This window comes from Liolophura sinensis, chromosome 1, assembly GCF_032854445.1.
Source record: "Liolophura sinensis isolate JHLJ2023 chromosome 1, CUHK_Ljap_v2, whole genome shotgun sequence".
Classification (NCBI taxonomy): domain Eukaryota; kingdom Metazoa; phylum Mollusca; class Polyplacophora; order Chitonida; family Chitonidae; genus Liolophura; species Liolophura sinensis.
In genome coordinates this window covers 932,211-954,650 of record NC_088295.1, presented here as the reverse complement: position 1 = coordinate 954,650, position 22,440 = coordinate 932,211, and the positions used below count along the sequence as shown (strand labels likewise).

Below are 22,440 nucleotides of genomic sequence, written 5' to 3'. Positions count from 1 at the left end.
ACCTCACCATGTACCTGACAAACCTGACTGTTTTCACACGTTACTCAGCCAGGTATATGGGTGGAGGAATCTGGCCCGAGTCTGGGGTAATCACCACACCTCACCATGTACCTGACAAACCTGATTGTTTTCACACGTTACTCAGCCAGGTATATGGGTGGAGGAATCTGGCCCTAGTCTGGGGTAACCACCACACCTCACCATGTACCTTACAAACCTGACTGTTTTCACATGTTACTCAGCCAGGTATGTGGGTGGAGGAAAGTGGCACTAGTCTGGGGTAACCACCACACCTCACCATGTGGGTGGAGGAAAGTGGCCCTAGTCTGGGGTAACCACCACACATCACCATGTACCTGACAAACCAGACTGTTTTCACATGTTACTCAGCCAGGTATGTAGGTGGAGGAATCTGGCCCGAATGTGGGGTAATCACCACACCTCACCATGTACCTGACAAACCTGACTGTTTTCACATGTTACTCAGCCAGGTATGTGGGTGGAGGAATCTGGCGCGAGTATGGGGTAACCACCACACCTCACCATGTATCTGACAAACCTGACTGTTTTCACGTTACTCAGCCAGGTATTTGGGTGGAGGAAAGTGGCCCGAGTCTGGGGTAACCACCACACCTCACCATGTACCTGAAAAAAGCTGACTGTTTTCACATGTTAGTAACCACCACACCTCACCATGTACCTGACAAACCTGACTGTTTTCACATGTTACTCAACCAGGTATGTGGGTGGAGGAATCTGACACGAGTCTGGGGTAACCACCACACCTCACCATGTACCTGACAAACCTGACTGTTTTCACATGTTACTCAGCCAGGTATGTGGGTGGAGGAATCTGGCCCAAGTCTGGGGTAATCACCACACCTCACCATGTACCTGACAAACCTGACTGTTTTCACATGTTACTCAGCCAGGTATATGGTTGGAGGAATCTGGCCCGAGTCTGGGGTAACCACCACACCTCACCATGTACCTGACAAACCTGACTGTTTTCACATGTTACTCAGCCAGGTATGTGGGTGGAGGAATCTAGCCCGAGTCTGGGGTAACCACCACACCTCACCATGTACCTGACAAACCTGACTGTTTTCACATGTTACTCAGCCAGGTATGTGGGTGGAGGAAAGTTGCCAGAGTCTGGGGTAACCACCACACCTTTTTTCAAATGTTACTTAGCCAGGTATGTGGGTGGAGGAATCTGGCCTGAGTCTGGGGTAACCACCACACCTCACCATGTACCTGACAAACCTGACTGTTTTCACATGTTACTAAGCCAGGTATATAGGTGGAGGAAAGTGGCCCGAGTCTGGGGTAACCACCACACCTCTTTTCACATGTTACTTAGCCAGGTATGTGGGTGGAGGAATCTGGCCCGAGTCTGGGGTAACCACCACACCTCACCATGTACCTGACAAACCTGACTGTTTTCACATGTTACTCAGCCAGGTATGTGGGTGGAGGAATCTGGCCCAAGTCTGGGGTAATCACCACACCTCACCATGTACCTGACAAACCTGGCTGTTTTCACATGTTACTCAGCCAGGTATGTGGGTGGAGGAATCTGGCCCAAGTTTGGGGTAATCACCACACCTCACCATGTACCCGACAAACCTGACGGTTTTCACATGTTACTCAGCCAGGTATGTGGGTGGAGGAATCTAGCCCGAGTCTGGGGTAACCACCACACCTCACCATGTACCTGACAAACCTGACTGTTTTCACATGTTACTCAGCCAGGTATGTGGGTTGAGAAATCTGGCCCGAGTCTAGGGTAATCACCACACCTCACCATGTACCTGACAAACCTGACCGTTTTGACATGTTACTCAGCCAGGTATGTGGGTGGAGGAATCTGGCCCTAGTCTGGGGTAACCACCACACCTCACCATGTACCTGACAAACCTGACTGTTTTCACATGTTACTCAGCCAGGTATGTGGGTGGAGGAAAGTGGCACTAGTCTGGGGTAACCACCACACCTCATCATGTACCTGACCAACCTGGCTGTTTTCACATGTTACTCAGCCAGGTATATGGGTGGAGGAAAGTGGCCCGAGTCTGGGGTAACCACCACACCTCACCATGTACCTGACAAACTTGACTGTTTTCACCTGTTACTCAGCCAGGTATATATTTGGAGGAAAGTGGCCCGAGTCTGGGGTAACCACCACACCTCTTTTCACATGTTACTTAGCCAGGTATGTGGGTGGAGGAATCTGGCCCGAGTCTGGGGTAACCACCACACCTCACCATGCACCTGACAAACCTGACTGTTTTCACATGTTACTCAACCAGGTATGTGGGTGGAGGAATCTGGCCCGAGTCTGGGGTAATCACCACACCTCACCATGTACCTGACAAACCTGACTGTTTTCACGTTACTCAGCCAGGTATATGGGTGGAGGAAAGTGGCCCGAGTCTGGGGTAATTACCACACATCTTTTCACATGTTACTTAGCCAGGTATGTAGGTGGAGGAATCTGGCCCGAATCTGGGGTAACCACCACACCTCACCATGTACCTGACAAACCTGACTGTTTTCACATGTTACTCAGCCAGGTATGTGGGTGGAGGAAAGTGGCCCGAGTCTGGGGTAACCACCACACCTCACCATGTACCTGACAATCTGGACTGTTTTCACGTTACTTAGCCAGGTATATTGGTGGAGGAATCTGTCCCGAGTCTGGGGTAACCACCACACCTCTTTTCACATGTTACTTAGCCAGGTATGTGGGTGGAGGAATCTGGCCCGAGTCTGGGGTAACCACCACACCTCACCATGTACCTGACAAACCTGACTGTTTTCACATGTTACTCAGCCAGGTATGTGGGTGGAGGAATCTGGCCCGAGTCTGGGGTAACCACCACACCTCACCATGTACCTGACAAACCTGACTGTTTTCACATGTTACTCAGCCAGGTATGTTGGTGGAGGAATCTGGCCCGAGTCTGGTGTAATCACCACACCTCACCATATACCTGACAAACCTGACTGTTTTCACATGTTACTCAGCCAGGTATGTGGGTGGAGGAATCTGGCCCTAGTCTGGGGTAACCACCACACCTCACCATGTACCTGACAAACCTGACTGTTTTCACATGTTACTTAGCCATTTATGTGGGTGGAGGAATCTGGCCCGAGTCTGGGGTAACCACCACACCTCACCATGTACCTGACAAACCTGACTGTTTTCACATGTTACTCAGCCAGGTATGTCGGTGGAGGAATCTGGCCCGAGTCTGGGGTAATCACCACACCTCACCACGTACCTGACAAACCTGACTGTTTTCACATGTTACTAAGCCAGGTATGTGGGTGGAGGAATATGGCCCGAGTCTGGGGTAATCACCACACCTCACCATGTACCTGACAAACCTGACTGTTTTCACATGTTACTCAGACAGGTATGTGGGTGGAGGAAAGTGGCCCTAGTCTGGGGTAACCACCACACCTCACCATGTACCTGACAAACTGGACTGTTTTCACATTTTAGTCAGCCAGGTATGTGGGTGGAGGAAAGTGGCCTGAGTCTGGGGTAACCACCACACCTCACCATGTACCTGACAAACCTGACTGTTTTCATATGTTGCTCCACCAGGTATATGGGTGGAGGAATCTGGCCCGAGTCTGGGGTAACCACCACACCTCACCATGTACCTGACAAACCTGACTGTTTTCACATGTTACTCAGCCAGGTATGTGGGTGGAGGAAAGTGGCACTAGTCCGGGGTAACCACCACACCTCACCATTTACCTGACAAACCTGATTGTTTTCACATTACTCAGCCAGGTATGTGGGTGGAGGAAAGTGGCCCTAGTCTGAGGTAATCACCACACCTCACCATGTACCTGACAAACCTGACTGTTTTCACATGTTACTCAGCCAGGTATGTGAATGGAAGAAAGTGGCTCGAGTCTGGGGTAACCACCACACCTCACCATGTACCTGACAAACCTGACTGTTTTCACATTTTACTCAGCCAGGTATGTGGGTGGAGGAAAGTGGCACTAGTCTGGGGTAATCACCACACCTCACCATGTACCTGACAAACCTGACTGTTTTCACGTTACTCAGCCAGGTATATGGGTGGAGGAATCTGGACCGAGTCTGGGGTAATCACCACACCTCACCATGTTCCTGACAAACCGGACTGTTTTCACATGTTACTCAGCCAGGTATGTGGGTGGAGGAATCTGGCCCGAGTCTGGGGTAATCACCACACCTCACCATGTACCTGACAAACCTGACTGTTTTCACATCCTACTCAGTCAGGTATATAGGTGGAGGAAAGTGGCCCGAGTCTGGGGTAACCACCACACCTCTTTTCACATGTTACTTAGCCAGGTATGTTGGTGGAGGAATCTGGCCCGAGTCTGGGGTAACCACCACACCTCACCATGTACCTGACAAACCTGACTGTTTTCACATCCTACTCAGTCAGGTATATAGGTGGAGGAAAGTGGCCCGAGTCTGGGGTAACCACCACACCTCTTTTCACATGTTACTTAGCCAGGTATGTGGGTGGAGGAATCTGGCCCAAGTCTGGGGTAACCACCACACCTCACCATGCACCTGACAAACCTGACTGTTTTCACATGCTACTCAGTCAGGTATATAGGTGGAGGAAAGTGGCCCGAGTCTGGGGTAACCACCACACCTCTTTTCACATGTTACTTAGCCAGGTATGTTGGTGGAGGAATCTGGCCCGAGTCTGGGGTAATCACCACACCTCACCATGTACCTGACAAACCTGACTGTTTTCACATGTTACTCAGCCAGGTATGTGGGTGGAGGAAAGTGGCCCGAGTATGGGGTAACCACCACACCTCACTATGTACCTGACAAACCTGACCTTACATGTGTTATTCATCCAGGTATGTGGAGGGAGGAAACCATCCCATCTGGGGTAATCACTACACCTCCCCATGTGCCTTACAAACCTCCTGACAAACATCACACATTTCACAGGCAGGTTTGTGCATGGCGGAGTCTGAAGTCCATAAACCTGAATGAACCGAATTTTAAATCTTTACATTGTGTGTAGTCACCTTTGATTTTATGTACTAGATTGCCTTGTACAACACATGAAGTGCAATGTACTGACCAAACCAAATGAGACAAAACTGGTTGTTCTAAGCTTCCAGGGAGTCATTGTTTGATTATTATTATGTGATACCCATGTAGAGTTTCTCTGGTAGTAATGCCTCTGGTGACTGGTGTGTGTTAGCCCATGAAAATACCTTTAACAGCGCAAATGCAATAAATTTTTTTGCTACCATTTACTGTATATGGAATAACCAAAATAAAAACATTTACATAGGGCACCTGTTACCATTGAAAATTGGTCATAAAGTAATTTATGGAGTGCCAGAGCAGGTCGCAGTGTACATGTACATTAACTTCTCAAACTTTAGAATCACTTTAAACAGTACAGGTATGAGGCTGATATTTAGTGGAAGGTCATAATTTGTGCTATTCCTGATAAATATAGAAAACTGATTTGATCAATAACTATCACATGAGCTTTGATCTACCCCTAGTCCAATCTCCTCTGTCCACACATATTACATACATAGTACATGTACATGTGGAAAAACGAAATTGGACTAGGGGTAGGTAAAAGCACCTGTGATAAGTATAGACTCTTTGCTAAATATCCCTGGTAACAGCCTCCTGAAGCTACAGTTTATAATGGTTTCATCTTCAACTAAAGCAGACTTCATTCTAGATGTCCATATGTGGAATGATGTGCCATGCATACACACTTACACATAAATGTAAATGTTGGTAGCACAAGTGGTCCAGTCTGGGAATTCATGTACATGAATCAAACCGAGATGGCAAACATTTGTTCTCAATGCTATTACTGGACCGGCCTAGAACTAACAAACAAGAAAAAACCATATCAGAGGTGATAAAACATTTAATAGGACTCTAGAAAAGTGACAATTTGTATGTAACATCCCTGTGCACTCCACATAATGAGCACATCTACATAATATATATATATGTATGTATGTATGTATATATATAGATATATCAAGTCTGTACAGAGAAATGTAAAGTCAACATAAAAAAGATGCATAAACTAGGAAGATAGGCTATCACATGCACCTCGTAAGCAAAAAAACACCACTGTAATGCAGCAACATCAATTTCAAAGTAAAACATTTTCACATTAAACTATTGATTGATATATTTATTTGATTGGTTTTTTTACGCTGTACTCAAGAATGATGGCGGCCAGAATTATGATGGGAGGAAACCGGAGAGAGCCCAGGGGAACCCATGACCATCCGCACACCATTGCGCATTAAACTATTGAGACTATCTGCAAAATAAGCAATTTAATATAAACAAGTGACTGCTAAGGAAATTTTGAGTGATCATGTCTGGTATGTACACGCGATTTCATTTTCACAAAAGTTTGTATATTGTGTTTTTTACACCATTTTGTCTATCAAGTTTAATCAAGACAATATCTTTTCTGCAAAGAGTTATAACAAATATGATATACACCGATTTGTGAAAGTGTTCTAACCACCCCATGACATACACTGCTGATACAAATCATGCTAATTATTTATTGTAGGCCTGCTGTAGACACCATGTGACTCGCAGCAACAAATACACCAACAGATGTTTGCAGTCTCTCACAAACTTTACCCTTGAGTCTCAAAATCCACCAGAGAGCTGTTGAGCATTTTTGACACATATCAGTCTACACACTGTATGATCAACAATGACCAAAGCTACCTCAAATGCTCAGAACAAAACTTGGCTTAGGTTCTGAACTGCTCTGGGTAAGTCTTGTGGTAGTCTTCCACAACACATGTACATCCGTAGATACTTGTACAGAAATCTCCTGTGTCCTGCCCACTGTGTACATGTCATGTCCTGTGTCCTGCTCTATGTGTACATGTCATCTCCTGTGTCCTGCTCTGTGTACGTCATCTCCTGTGTCCTGCTCTATGTGTACATGTATGTAATCTCCTGCGTCCTGCTCTGTGTACAGGTCATGTCATCTAGTGTGTCTTGCTCTATGTGTACATGTTATCTCCTATGTCGTGCTCTATGTGTACATGTAATCTCCTGTGTCCTGCCCTATGTGTACATGTCATCTCCTGTATCCTGCTCTTTGTGTACGTCATCTCCTGTGTCCTGCTCTATGTACACAGGTCATCTCCTGTGTCCTGCTCTATGTGTACGTCATCTCCTGTGTTCTGCTCTTTGTGTACATGTCATGTCATCTCCTGTGTCCTGCTCTATGTGTACATGTAATCTCCTGTGTCCTGCTCTATGTGTACATGTCATCTCCTGTGTCCTGCTCTATGTGTACATGTCATCTCCTGTGTCCTGCTCTATGTGTACATGTCATCTCCTGTGTCCTGCTCTTTGTGTACGTCATCTCCTGTGCCCTGCTCTTTGTGTACATGTCATCTCCTGTGTCCTGCTCTATGTGTACATGTCATCTCCTGTGCCCTGCTCTATGTGCACATGTCATCTCACATGCTGATGCTTAATACCCAGCATGAGTGACAATAAGTAACAGATCATTAACATTGCGATGACTATAAATAAGGTACAATAAACTGGCAACTTACATGTACAACCAGATGGAAGTAATACAGTACAATGTAGGCCTGCTGGCTGCATTACAACTGGATGAATGGAAGTTTTGCTGCCTACAATCAATGGAACTTGCCTTTAGTCTAGGGATAGAAGCTGTGGCTGGTCCCATAGGTCAACGGTTCAAACCTCACAAAGGTTAGCCCATCAGGTGAAGATACGTGATCAAGGACCAAATCCATTAAGCCATTTCTGACTTAAATCAAAACTTAAATTTTTCCAAAACGCTCAGTTATTGGAACTGAAATTTGAAATTTCAAATCTGGGAAATCCCTCCCAGAGCTGAACACAATCGCCATGAGACTGCATCGGCACAGTTTATCTTACTATGTTGCTCCTATACAAGTTTTCGTCAGTTCCATCTACACCTCATAAATTAGTCACACAAAAAGAGATTGCCGGATAAAGACCTTCAAAGGAGTAATAATTGTACTTGTTCATACAGCCAGCTAAAGCTCTCCTAAATACACATCATATTATGCTGTACTGATAAATGATGGAGCGACACATGTATAGGGTTATAATATAAACACATGTAGGTCAACAACATGTCATGAAAAACAGGCTGTGAAGGTCATACCTGACCATCTGTTATTTGTATTGTTCAAACAGAAGACACGCAATCCTCAAACTTACAAGAGTCAAATTTCACAAATCTTGACAAATTCATTTAGGCGTTTCTTTCTAACAATGACAATGAATTGACTCTCAACACTTACGACATGGTCAGTCATACATGTTTTAATAAATGTACAGTACTACTTTTGATATCACAAAATATAGCAGTGCTGTATGTGTTTATTGCACATCTGTTCTTGTGTACTAACTGGTTAGCCCTTACTCCCACATCACTTCATCTTATGACTTATCGTACAACTGCCAGCAGATTTCCTCATTATTTCTGCACAGGTTATGATAAGTTTTGTCTGAAAGCCAGGTAAAGATGTCTTACGTTCCATTATTATTATGAGACAAATCATCAGCCTCAGCAATCAGCTATGTATGAGACTTGATAAAGCAGACCTGTAAAGAGCCAGCTGTTAGTTTCAGCATGTAGAAAGTGGTCTGTTACTAATGGGGGAGGGGAATCACATCTCTCTAAATCACACCATATGAGAAATCTTACCATATAATATTTTCAACCTTCATCAATTGTCAAATTATACAATTAACATTCTAATGACAACATTTCAACATCTGACCGCATAAGCAGTGAGCTTTACAAACAACTATGTTACATTTCACCTCCTCATACATGTACATTGCACCTCCTGACACAAGTACATTCCACTTCCTGATACACGTACATTGCACCTCCTGACACAAGTACATTCCACTTCCTGATACACGTACATTCCACCTCCTGACACAAGTACATTCCACCTCCTAACACAAGTATATTCCACCTCCTGATACACGTACATTGCACCTCCTGACACAAGTACATTGCACCTCCTGATACACGTACATTGCACCTCCTGACACAAGTACATTCCACCTCCTAACACAAGTATATTCCACCTCCTGACACAACTACATTGCACCTCCTGACACAAGTACATTGCACCTCCTGATACATGTACATTCCACCTCCTGATACACGTACATTGCACCTCCTGACAAAAGTACATTGCACCTCCTGACAAGTATATTCCACCTCCTGACACAAGTACATTGCACCTCCTGATACATGTACATTCCACCTCCTGACACATGTATATTCCCCACAAATTGATATACATGTATGTTGTATGCAAGTCAGATGTCTGTTGTGTCAATAATTCTGCATACCTAGATCAGTAGAAAAACTAGATATGCATGCCAGTTTAGTAAAAAATTGAATATTACATTTAAATTTCAATGTAAATTATGACTGAAAATACCCCAAAAGTTTTGCAAGAATGCTTTTCACAGAAAAGATACAGAACAAATACATGGCAATGCCTATCTTGTTCAAAGCTCTGGGTAGTACATACGGTACCAACGTATGGACAACCTATCCTATATCTCTGTACTGTGCATGTACATGTAAACAGATCATGCAGGAACATAAACAATGTAGATCTTTTTACATTTTAATTTACAGTGTAATTATATCAGCATACCCCTTCGCACATATAATTTCCTATTTATACAATAAATACTTACTGTTAGTTAAAAATCGAGTGTTCAATGTAACAGAAGGTAGATCAGCTTGCCAGTCTCCACAAGTTCTCTAAATACAAGATTTCTGAAGTAAATACATGTACACACATCTGCAGGGATATTTACAAATATATTTACACCTATGGACAAACACTTAGATGCCATATAAAAATATGACAAAATGATCATAAAAAAACTTAAATAAAACTTGAAAAAAGCAAAATAAATAGAAATGGCAATTAAAAGCTGCAATCCTCAGCCTCTGCTCTACCCTGGAACCCTTCTCGCTCTTTCTGCAATATTTCCCTTTCCATTAATTGAAGAGTGTGATGTTTCTTTGGGGCTGAGCCAAGCCTATAATGGGGCTGAGCCAAGCCCATCATGGGGCTGAGCCAAGCCTATCATCGGGCTGAGCCAAGCCTATCACGATGCTGAGCCAAGCCCATTATGATGCTGAGCCTAGCCTATCATGGGCTGAGCCTAGCCTATCATGGGGCTGAGCCAAGCCTATCATGGACTGAGCCAAGCCTATCATGGGGCTGAGCCAAGCGTATCATGGGCTGAGCCAAGCCTATCATGGGGCTGAGCCAAGCCTATCATCGGGCTGAGCCAAGCCTATCACGATGCTGAGCCAAGCCCATTATGATGCTGAGCCATTATGATGTTGAGCCAAGCCTATCACGGGGCTGAGCCAGGCCTATCATGGGGCTGAGCCTAGCCTATCATGGGCTGAGCCAAGCCTATCATGGGGCTGAGCCAAGCCTATCATGGGGCTGAGCCAAGCCTATCATGGGCTGAGCCAAGCCTATCATGGGGCTGAGCCAAGCCTATCATGGGGCTGAGCCAAACCTTTCATGGGCTGAGTTAAGCCTATAATGAGACTGAGCCAAACCTATCATGGGACTGAGCCAAGCCTATCATGGGGTTGAGCCAAGCCTATCATGGGACTGAGCCAAGTCTATCATGAAGCTGAGCCAAGCCTAGCATGGGGCTGAGCCAAGCCTAACATGAAGCTGAGCCAAGCCTTTCATGGGGGTGAGCCAAGCCTATAATAAGTCTACAACAATATATGAAGCTAGGCTTCTAGAGGTCTACCATAAAACCATGGGAATAATTATCTCTGTTCAGTTTATGAATACCATAGATTACCGAACACAATTAAACAAACATGCTACGAACATTTGGTTAATATAGGGAAAAAAAAATGCTCGTTATTTTAAATCGAACATCCCAACACAGATGAACATTGCTGTTGTGTATGTATGTGCAACTCTAGCTGAGGTTATGTCTGACATAAAAAATACTGTCATGTCACAAAGGGTACTGTCATCACACACACACGGTACTGCCATCCCACACACACACGGTACTGTCATCACACACACGGTACTGTCATCCCACACACTGCCATCCCACACACACGGTACCGTCATCACACACATACAGTTCTGTCATCCCCAGCACACAGTACTGTCATCACACACACACAGTTCTGTCATTCCACACACATGGTACTGTCATCACACACACATGGTACTGTCATCACACACACACTTCTGTCATCCCCCACGCACAGTACTGTTACCCCCAACACACAGTAGTGTCATCACACACACATGGTACTGTCATCACACACACAGTACTGTCATCCCCCACGCACAGTACGGTTACCCCCAACACACAGTACTGTCATCCCACACACATGGCACTGACATCACACACACACACGGTACTGTCATCCCACACACATGGTACTGTCATCACACACACACAGTTCAGTCACCCCCCCCCCCCCCCCCACAGTTCTCTCATCCCACACATACTGTACTGTCATCCTCCACACACAATTCTGTCATCCCCCCCCCCCCCCCACCCCACACACACAGTACTGCCATCCCACACGCACAGCACTGTCATCCCCCACGCAGTACCTCTAACACACAGTTCTATTATCTCACACTGAGGTGTACACCTCATATTTGTAAAGGATGAGTACCGCATGTACATGTAGCTGAGGCGTATATGAGGCATCAACCTCATCTATATTATCTCAGGTGCACTGTGCACACAGTACTCATCCTTTACAGGTATGAGGTATCACATGTACCTCAGGAAGTTTGAACAGTTTTGGCATATGAGATAAGTGTACCATTAATGTATTTCCCCCTGATAATGCCTTCAGGTGCTGAATTTATCACATCTGTGGGCACTTGAAAAGTTCTCAATGGCACAGAAAAACAGTGCCACTAAATTTTGATCAAGGAGCTAGAAAGCCTCATGAAAATGTATATCAGTGCTGTTGTTCTAAACCAGGTGAGATTTACTTACAAAGCACTCACAAACTTAAAACTTGGACTATAATTTATACAGCCAATTGTAATATGTACAAGTTTTGAGCTTGCTTTCTATCAAAATAAAAGTGAATTACACCTTGTCTATAAGCATATACCAATACTATGTACAGGTATACCTTTGCCTATACCTCAGGTAAACCTTAGGCATCATATTTTTTACCAAGTCTGTCGAGGGTACACCTTCACTGAAGTGTACTTTAGGTGTACTTGAGGTATTATGTGGTATAATTAGCAGTTCCTCAGATACACCTCCAGTGCATCTCACATACACCTCAAGTATACTTAAGATCAGATATGCTACACCTCAGATGTACAGTACCTCAAGTATACCTCCCTGAGTACAAACTATTAGGGTTAGGGATCCCAAACACACACTGTGCTGTCATCTGACAGAATAGTGCCATGCAAACTGCAGTGCCATCGTCCCACACAGACATAGCTGTCATGCCACACACACAGAGCTGCCATCCCAAACAGAGCAAATGTTATCGCATCCACATAGCAAATTTCAACCCAAGATTATCAAATCAAAAGAAGATCTGTATGATTTGAGACCACAAAACACTCTTTGATAAGAGGCTGTAACATGCCTATTGACAAACAAGTAAATAAATTCATCAGGTGGTAATTTATCCAATTTCCAGTGAACAGAGGATTGATGCATACTCAACCTGTGAACTAACTGTATACCAGACCATTTGTTTGACTTTAACAGTCTGTTCACAGACAACCCATTCTGTGTGGCCCTTGAAGCATGGGCCTCGTTCCCTACGATATGACAGCCATAACGACATTACCCCTTCACAGTCCTCGGTTCCCTACGATATGACAGCCATAACGACATTACCCCTTCACAGTCCTCGGTTCCCTACGATATGACAGCCATAACGACATTACCCCTTCACAGTCCTCGGTTCCCTATGACATGACAGCCATAACGACATTACCCTCCACAGTCCTCGGTTCCCTACGATATGACAATCATAGCCCTACTGTAAACTACTGTAGTCCCACTGTAATCCTACAGTAACCAATGTAATCCTACAGTAAACACTCTTTCTTCTATAGAAACCCTGCTGTATCCTACCTGTAAACACAGATCTTTTACAGTAAACCGTATTTGTTCCACTACTAAAAAAACAATATATGTATCCTGCAGTAATCCTCAATATCTGTATTCACAAAATCCTACTGTAGTCCCACAGTAAATTACAGTAACCCTACTGTAATTCCATGTAGTCCTACAGCAAACCACAGAAATCCTACAGTAAACCACTGTAGCTTTACTGTAAACCACAGCTGTTCTACAGCAAGTGCCAAAGTTTGTTATGCTGTTTTCTAGGTGGTCTAAAGTAGGGTCACGCTACATGTACAAGTAAATGCAGATTCTGTGGTCATGATACATGGACATGGAATCTGACACAACTACCACACCCCCTTAACAGCATTACACACACCCTTACCTGCATTACACACATCCTTACCAGCATTATACACACACCCGTACCAGCATTATACACACATCCTTACCAGCATTATACACACACCCGTACCAGCATTATACACACACATATTACAACTCACATTTAATTTACATACACTCTATTTGACACATTGTTCAGGCAACACTGCCATTAGTAATAAATAAGACACTGTCTTCTGTCTTCTCGACAGACCTGCACATGACAAAGTCTGTCCCCTGGGTAGTTAACTGACAAACTGTCATGACTGGGATTTGTGACAGGTGGGCCCTGAGCTGATGAGCATGCGGCCCAGCCAACCCTGGATGGTCCTCATGATATGAACAGGGAGAGCACATGGGTGCAGCTTGGCCAGGACAGATCCACAGTGACTGATGTAATCACTGCTGATAGGTTAAGGCAAATAATTACTGTATTGTTGATAACTATTCTCACCGAGGACAACATGTTCATCACTATTTACTGTATCACTGATAACAACTCTCACCGAGGACTACGTATAGCCTCACTGTTTACTGTATCATTGACAACAACTCCTACTGTGTACTACGTATATCCTCGCTTCTCACTGTATCATTTATAACAACTCTAACCGAGGACTACATACAGCCTCACTGCTTACTGTATCATTGATAACAACTCTCACCGAGGACAACATATAGCCTCACTGCTTACTGTATCATCGATAACAACTCTCACCAAGGACTACATATAGCCTCACTACTTACAGTATCATTGACAACAACTCTTACTGTGTACTACGTATATCCTCGCTTCTCACTGTATCATTGATAACAACTCTCACCGAGGACTATATACAGCCTCGCTACTTACTGTATCATTGATAACAACTCTCACCGAGGACAACATATAGCCTCACTGCTTACTGTATCATTGATAACTCTCACCGAAGATTACGTATAGCCTCACTTCTTACTGTATCATTGATAACAACTCTCACCAAGGACTACATATAGCCTCACTACTTACTGTATCATCGATAACAACTCTCACCAAGGACTACATATAGCCTCACTGCTTACTGTCTCATTGATAACAACTCTTACTGTGCACTACGTATATCCTCACTGCTTACTATATCATTGATAACAACTTTCACCGAGGACTACATATAGCCTCACTACTCACTGTATCATCGATAACAACTCTCACCAAGGATTACGTATAGCCTCACTACTTACTGTATCATTGATAACTCTCACCGAAGATTACGTATAGCCTCACTTCTTACTGTATCATTGATAACAACTCTCACCAAGAACAACATATAGCCTCACTACTTACTGTATCATTGATAACAAATCTCACCAAGGACTACATATATCCTCACTACTTACTGTATCAATCATAACAACTCTTACTGTGCACAACATATATCCTCACTACTTACTGTATCACTGATAACAACTCTCACTGTGCACTACATATGTCCTCACTACTTACTGTATCAATCATAACAACTCTTACTGTGCAGTACATATATCACCACTACTTACTGTATCATTGATAACAACTCTCACTGTGCACTACATATATCCTCACTACTTACTGTATCAATCATAACAACTCTCACTGTGCACTACATATATTCTCACTGCTTACTGTATCATTGATAACAACTCTCTCTGTATACTACGTATATCCTCACTACTTTCTGTACCACGCATAACAACTCTCACTGAGGACTACATGTATTCTCACTACTTACTGCATCATGGATGACAACTCTCACTGAGGACTACATATAGCCTCGCTACTTACTGTATCATTGATAACAACTTTCACCGAGGACTACGTATATCCTCACTACTTACTGTATCATTGATAACAACTCTCACTCATGACTACATGTATCCTCACTACTTAATGTAACACTGATAACAACTCTTACCGAGGACTACATTTACCCTCATTGTTTACTGTATCATGGGTAACAACTCTCACTGAGGACTACACGTATCTTCACTACTTACATTATCATGGGTAACAACTCTCACCGAGGACTACACGTATCTTCACTACTTACAGTATCATGGGTAACAACTCTCACTGAGGACTACACATATCTTCACTACTTACTGCATCATGGATGACAACTCTCACTGAGGACCACACGTATCTTCACTACTTACAGTATCATGGGTAACAACTCTCACCGAGGACTACACGTATCTTCACTACTTAATGTATCATGGATAACAACTCTCACCGAGGACTACACGTATCTTCACTACTTACAGTATCATGGGTAACAACTCTCACTGAGGACTACACGTATCGTCACTACTTACTGCATCATGGATAACAATTCTCACCGAGGAATACATGTATCTTCACAACTTACAGTATCATGGGTAACAACTCTCACTGAGGACTACACGTATCTTCACCACTTACAGTATCATGGGTAACAACTCTCACTGAGGACTACACGTATCTTCACTACTTACTGCATCATGGATAACAACTTTCACTGAGGACTACACGTATCTTCACTACTTACTGCATCATGGATAACAACTCTCACCGAGGACTACACGTATCTTCACTACTTACTGCATCATGGATAACAACTCTCACCGAGGACTACACGTATCTTCACTACTTACTGCATCATGGATAACAACTCTCACCGAGGACTACACGTATCTTCACTACTTACTGTATCATGGGTAACAACTCTCACCGAGGACTACACGTATCTTCACTACTTACATTATCATGGATAACAACTCTCACCGAGGACTACACGTATCTTCACTACTTACTGCATCATGGATAACAACCCTCATCGAGGACTACACGTATCTTCACTACTTACTACATCATGGATAACAACTCTCACCGAGGACTACACGTATCTTCACTACTTACTGTATCATGGGTAACAACTCTCACCGAGGACTACACGTATCTTCACTACTTACTGCATCATGGATAACAACTCTCACCGAGGACTACACGTATCTTCACTACTTACTGCATCATGGATAACAACTCTCACCGAGGACTACACGTATCTTCACTACTTACAGTATCATGGGTAACAACTCTCACCGAGGACTACACGTATCTTCACTACTTACAGTATCATGGGTAACAACTCTCACCGAGGACTACACGTATCTTCACTACTTACAGTATCATGGGTAACAACTCTCATTGAGGACTACACGTATCTTCACTACTTACAGTATCATGGATAACAACTCTCACTGAGGGCTACACGTATCTTCACTACTTACAGTATCATGGGTAACAACTCTCACTGAGGACTACACGTATCTTCACTACTTACATTATCATGGATAACAACTCTCACTGAGGACTACACGTATCTTCACTACTTACTGTATCATGGATAACAACTCTCACTGAGGACTACACGTATCTTCACTACTTACTGTATCATGGATAACAACTCTCACTGAGGACTACACGTATCTTCACTACTTACAGAATCATGGGTAACAACTCTCACTGAGGACTACACGTATCTTCACTACTTACAGTATCATGGGTAACAACTCTCACTGAGGACTACACGTATCTTCACTACTTACAGTATCATGGGTAACAACTCTCACTGAGGACTACACGTATCTTCACTACTTACAGTATCATGGGTAACAACTCTCACCGAGAACTACACGTATCTTCACTACTTACAGTATCATGGGTAACAACTCTCACTGAGGACTACACGTATTTTCACTACTTACAGTATCATGGGTAACAACTCTCACGATCTTAACAACAAAAGGATACAGCAAAGACCATGGAGGTTGTCCTCCGTTCAGGTACAGCACATAGGAATAGCCATCCTTAGGTTTACCACCAATAGAGTAGTAATATGGGAGGAAACTGTGAGGTCGAAAGTTACGGCGCTCGTAAAACCTGATGGCGATGTTGTTGGTTGACAGGACGTGCAGGTACACAGCTTTGCAGTGGTGTCTCTCAGAGGTGGTTAGGTAGGACAGTAGGCTGTCCAGCAGTAGAGAGGCTGAAATAAATCACAAAGCTAAATAATATTCACAAACATCATTTGTCTTTGGATCCAATGTAGAGTTTTAGCAACACGTACAATTAAAGACAAAAAAAGTAGAATCTAGGCAAAGCAGGATGTTTCTATCTTTAATGCCGGGTTTCCAAGACCCTTATAATTTGGGTGTTGGTCTCTAAGAAGGTCTGAATATGGCCATGTCTATGTTTAATTACAAATTCCATGACTTGATGGTACACATAATTTCAGAGTAACAATGCAGCCTTATTAAGAATCATGTCAGCATCACCACTGCCATGACTGCGCCATTTCATAACACTCACCAATGCCATGTCTCCGGAAATCATTGACCACACCGAGGCTGAGGATATAGGCCACCTCCACCGTAGCTGGGTACTGGCTGGGCAATATGTCTGCATCCTACAGTAACACAGCACAAAAGAACAACTAACATCGTATTTCAAAGCCAAATGGAAATTTTTAGTTTTAGTTTTGTAGTTGCATGTAGTTTTAAATAATGTTAAATATTGCTTTCATTATAAATAATTGTAAGTGACAGCAATCAGTAATGCCCCTTTATTTTTATATAAAGGGGCTTTATGTAATGGAGCCCCTTTCTTGATGAAACAGTTGGGGAGAAATAAAAAAAGATCATGCAATACTGATTGCTGTCACTTACAATTATTAATAATGAAAGCAGTATTTAACATTATGGTGGTCGATGATATTCAAAACAAGGTTAAATTAGAAAAAAAAAATGTCATGATGCACAGAAACCTTGTCACATTTAGTACACATACTGTATATATCCAAGCAGTAAACAAACCTCTTTGTTAATCTTTGGCTTGGCTTTCACCTCAGTCACTATTATACCAATAATCTTGGAATGGTACGTGGCTGCCAGAGAGTAAAACTTGGGGTTAGATGTGATATCCTCATACCAGGTGTCTGGATAGCTAGAAGAATAGAAAATGTAATATACAATACATAACAGATCACGTGTCATACATGGGTAGCGGGAACAGTAGAACATGGAATAGAACAGGTCATGAAACAGCAGGCAAATGTATGAAATACATCAGATGTGTGATAACTGGAACAGCAAAACATGGAATACAACTGATCATGCGTGACAGCTGGAACAGTAGGGCATAGAATACAACTGATCATGTGTGACAGCTGGAACAGTAGGGCATAGAATACAACAGATCATGTGTGACAGCTGGATCAGAAGGGCATGGAATACAACACATCATGTGTGACAGCTGGAACAGTAGAACATGGAATACAACTGATCATGTGTGACAGATGGAACAGTAGGACATGGAATACAACTGATCAACTGTGACAGCTGGATCAGAAGGGCATGGAATACAACAGATCATGTGTGACAGCTGGAACAGTAGGGCATAGAATACAACTGATCATGTGTGACAGATGGAACAGTAGGGCATAGAATACAACAGATCATGTGTGACAGCTGGAACAGTAGGACATGGAATACAACAGACCATGTGTGACAGCTGGAACAGTAGGGCATAGAATACAACAGATCATATGTGACAGATGGAACAGTAGGACATGGAATACAACTGATCAACTGTGACAGCTGGATCAGAAGGGCATGGAATACAACAGATCATGTGTGACAGCTGAACAGTAGGACATGGAATACAACAGATCATGTGTGACAGATGGAACAGTAGGACATGGAATACAACTGATCATGTGTGACAGCTGGATCAGAAGGGCATGGAATACAACACATCATGTGTGACAGCTGGAACAGTAGAACATGGAATACAACTGATCATGTGTGACAGATGGAACAGTAGGACATGGAATACAACTGATCAACTGTGACAGCTGGATCAGAAGGGCATGGAATACAACAGATCATGTGTGACAGCTGGATCAGAAGGGCATGGAATACAACAGATCATGTGTGACAGCTGGAACAGTAGGGCATAGAATACAACAGATCTTGTGTGACAGCTGGAACAGTAGGGCATAGAATACAACAGATCATGGGTGACAGCTGAAACAGTAGGGCATGGAATACAACAGATCATGTGTGACAGCTGGAACAGTAGAACATGGAATACAACAGACCATGTGTGACAGCTGGAACAGTAGGACATGGAATACAACTGATCATGCATGACAGCTGGAACAGTAGGGCATAGAATACAACAGATCATGTGTGACAGCTGGAACAGTAGGGCATAGAATACAACAGACCATGTGTGACAGCTGGAACAGCAGGGCATAGAATACAACAGATCATGTGTGACAGCTGGAACAGTAGGGCATAGAATACAACAGATCATGTGTGACAGCTGAAACAGTAGGGCATGGAATACAACAGATCATGTGTGACAGCTGGAACAGTAGAACATGGAATACAACAGATCATGCGTGACAGCTGGAACAGTAGAACATGGAATACAACAGATCATGTGTGACAGCTGGAACAGTAGGGCATGGAATACAACAGTTTCCCAGTCATCACACAGATGTGGTAATAAGATGAGTGGCAACCATGTTTTTGGATAAGTGATAAGCTGCCAAGTGCATGGACATGATATTTTTATCATCAATGAGGTTACTCACTCAATAGGAAACCACTCTGCACACAGCTTCTTCACATCACCGATATCTTCCGGACAGAGAAAGCGTAGTTGTACCTCTCTCTGAGCGCTGAACACCATAGGCTCGCTCATGTGGTCACCTGGTGCTGTTAGCAGAGTAGTCTCCCTTCACACACAGGCTTACACCGCTAGCTCTCCAACATCTTCCTGCACAGAAAACACAAACTATTTACTAGTTGGCAATAAGGCATACTTATAATTAATCGAAGTACAATTTACAGGTGTTCCTAAACACTGGAATTTATGTCAAACTGCATTATGAAAACCTGGAACAAGAATTAATCAATAGCTGTGCATAGTTTATAGCCCAGTCTGCAGTACTAATTACACTAATTACACGCACAAAGCATCAGTAATTAAAACCCCAGGTATCCCTTTCACATATCAGAATAAGCCTCAGGCTGTGACATAGGAACGCAGGCAAGTTTAGGAACTAATCTTCATGAAGTATGGTCTGAATTCTCCAGTATGACAAGCAAAATAGATCTTCTCACAATGCATAGTCTGATATCAGAATGGTCAATGGAAGTTTGTCATGAAAAGAAAGCTGACAAGAACTATTGAAGAAGGAGAAAAAATCAAAATGATGTCAAAATTAGATGAAACTTATTTGCAAATATGGCCTTTTTCAATTTTTTATTTCTTCCAGGAGAAAAGGGTATTTGAAAATATTTTATTATGGTGGGTATTTGGGACCACCTCTTGGTATATATCGTCTTTACATAATAATGTTCTAAATAACTATGTGACACATACCTAATAAATTCATTTGAATGTAAATTGTTTATATCCAAACACATGCATTTATTCTGAATTATGATAATATTTATGAATATATTGAAAATATAAATATGGTCAAAATCCAGGTTAAACACATTTGTTGTGTGAAAAGGCCAATTCTAGTGCAAAAATATTTACTGAACATCACAATACAGCAGGATCTTACTTCATCACAATACAGCAGTATCTTACCTCTACACAATACAGTGCTCAGTATCTTACATAATAATACTTATTTACTTATTCATTTAACTGATGTTTTACATGTACTCAAGAATACTTTGCTCATATGATGACAGCATTGTGGTTGAAGGAAACTACTCTGTGGAAACCCACACGCACAAGTTGCTGGCAGACTTTCCAACATACTACTGGAGAAGAAGCCAACATGACCTGAACTTGCTGGACTGCATCGATGAGAGGCACCCAGATCACTGAGCTAAGCTGGTTGTACTACAACTTGCTGAAAGTTCACAAGGATTTATGGTTGAGTCCACCATAAGCTTTGTTAGTTTTACTAGGCCTTGTCTGTCAGTCAGTACCTAAAAGCAGACCATATTCTGAGTCCTCATTTAAGTACATGTCACACATACTACATGTTCCGCAATGTCATGATAACTGAAATGCTTTCCCCTAGAATGCGCTCATTTTGCAAGAACTTCATTAAGCGGCTTTCTACATCAATAAATGGCACTGTCGATTAATCTTCTTGTATACATTAACTTATAACAGTGTAAGGGCAAGTACTTGCATCACTTTTTTTTAATGTAGTGCTCTCTGTCGTTGGTTTAGGGCCAATGTGGCAGGACAAAATTTTGCCAAAATTAAAGTCAGAACAATCTCGGCCTAGGCATGTGTAGAAAAGAAGTTGAAGTCTTTCAGGGCTACTCACTGGAATATACTGGTAATACTTACGCACAGAAACTGATCGGAGTCAAAAGGACACCAGAGTAACTACATGAGCAGGACAGCACGTGATAGGCCTTCTTTTATCGTTAGGTGTTCTGAGTTACACATTTATTCTCTGGACTCATTCATCTAACTACTACACTGTTGCTAAGCAGCAGAATCAAGGGAGAGTCTGCCCAGTTACACTCAGATTTATGAACATGAAACAGTCTCAGTGCATAACTGATTAACATTACTGCCTCCTGTATTTATTTTTGCCAACACAAAAATTACGTTTTTGCTGTCCAAAAATTACTGTAAACAATACATTACCTTCTTATAAAGTTGGTAAGAGAAACCATCTGCGATGGAAGGGTGGATAGAACAAGAGAAGAAGCCAAACGTCACTGATCTTCACCAGCAAGTGCCAGTTTGTTTTTGTTGTTGTTGTTGCAGGAGAGGAATTTAG

The 22,440-nt window shown here is 42.9% G+C and overlaps 1 protein-coding gene across 2 annotated transcripts; it reads right to left on the bottom strand.

Moving 5' to 3' along the window:
* Positions 1-11,691: 11,691 nt before the first annotated feature.
* On the bottom strand, positions 11,692-22,421 carry LOC135477443 (N-alpha-acetyltransferase 60-like). Of its 2 annotated transcripts, none has more exons than XM_064757551.1 (6): positions 22,305-22,421; positions 20,266-20,450; positions 18,479-18,608; positions 17,976-18,072; positions 17,418-17,652; positions 11,692-14,011 (listed from the first exon to the last, which is right to left on the bottom strand). In XM_064757551.1, exons 2-6 carry the CDS (start codon positions 20,373-20,375, stop codon positions 13,870-13,872), a joined length of 714 nt encoding a protein of 237 aa, XP_064613621.1. In that variant the 5' UTR covers positions 20,376-20,450; positions 22,305-22,421; the 3' UTR covers positions 11,692-13,869. The 2 variants fall into 2 exon arrangements, with proteins under 2 accessions (XP_064613621.1, XP_064613629.1); XM_064757559.1 differs by having other exon boundaries at positions 20,266-20,446; positions 22,305-22,412.
* Positions 22,422-22,440: the final 19 nt, after the last annotated feature.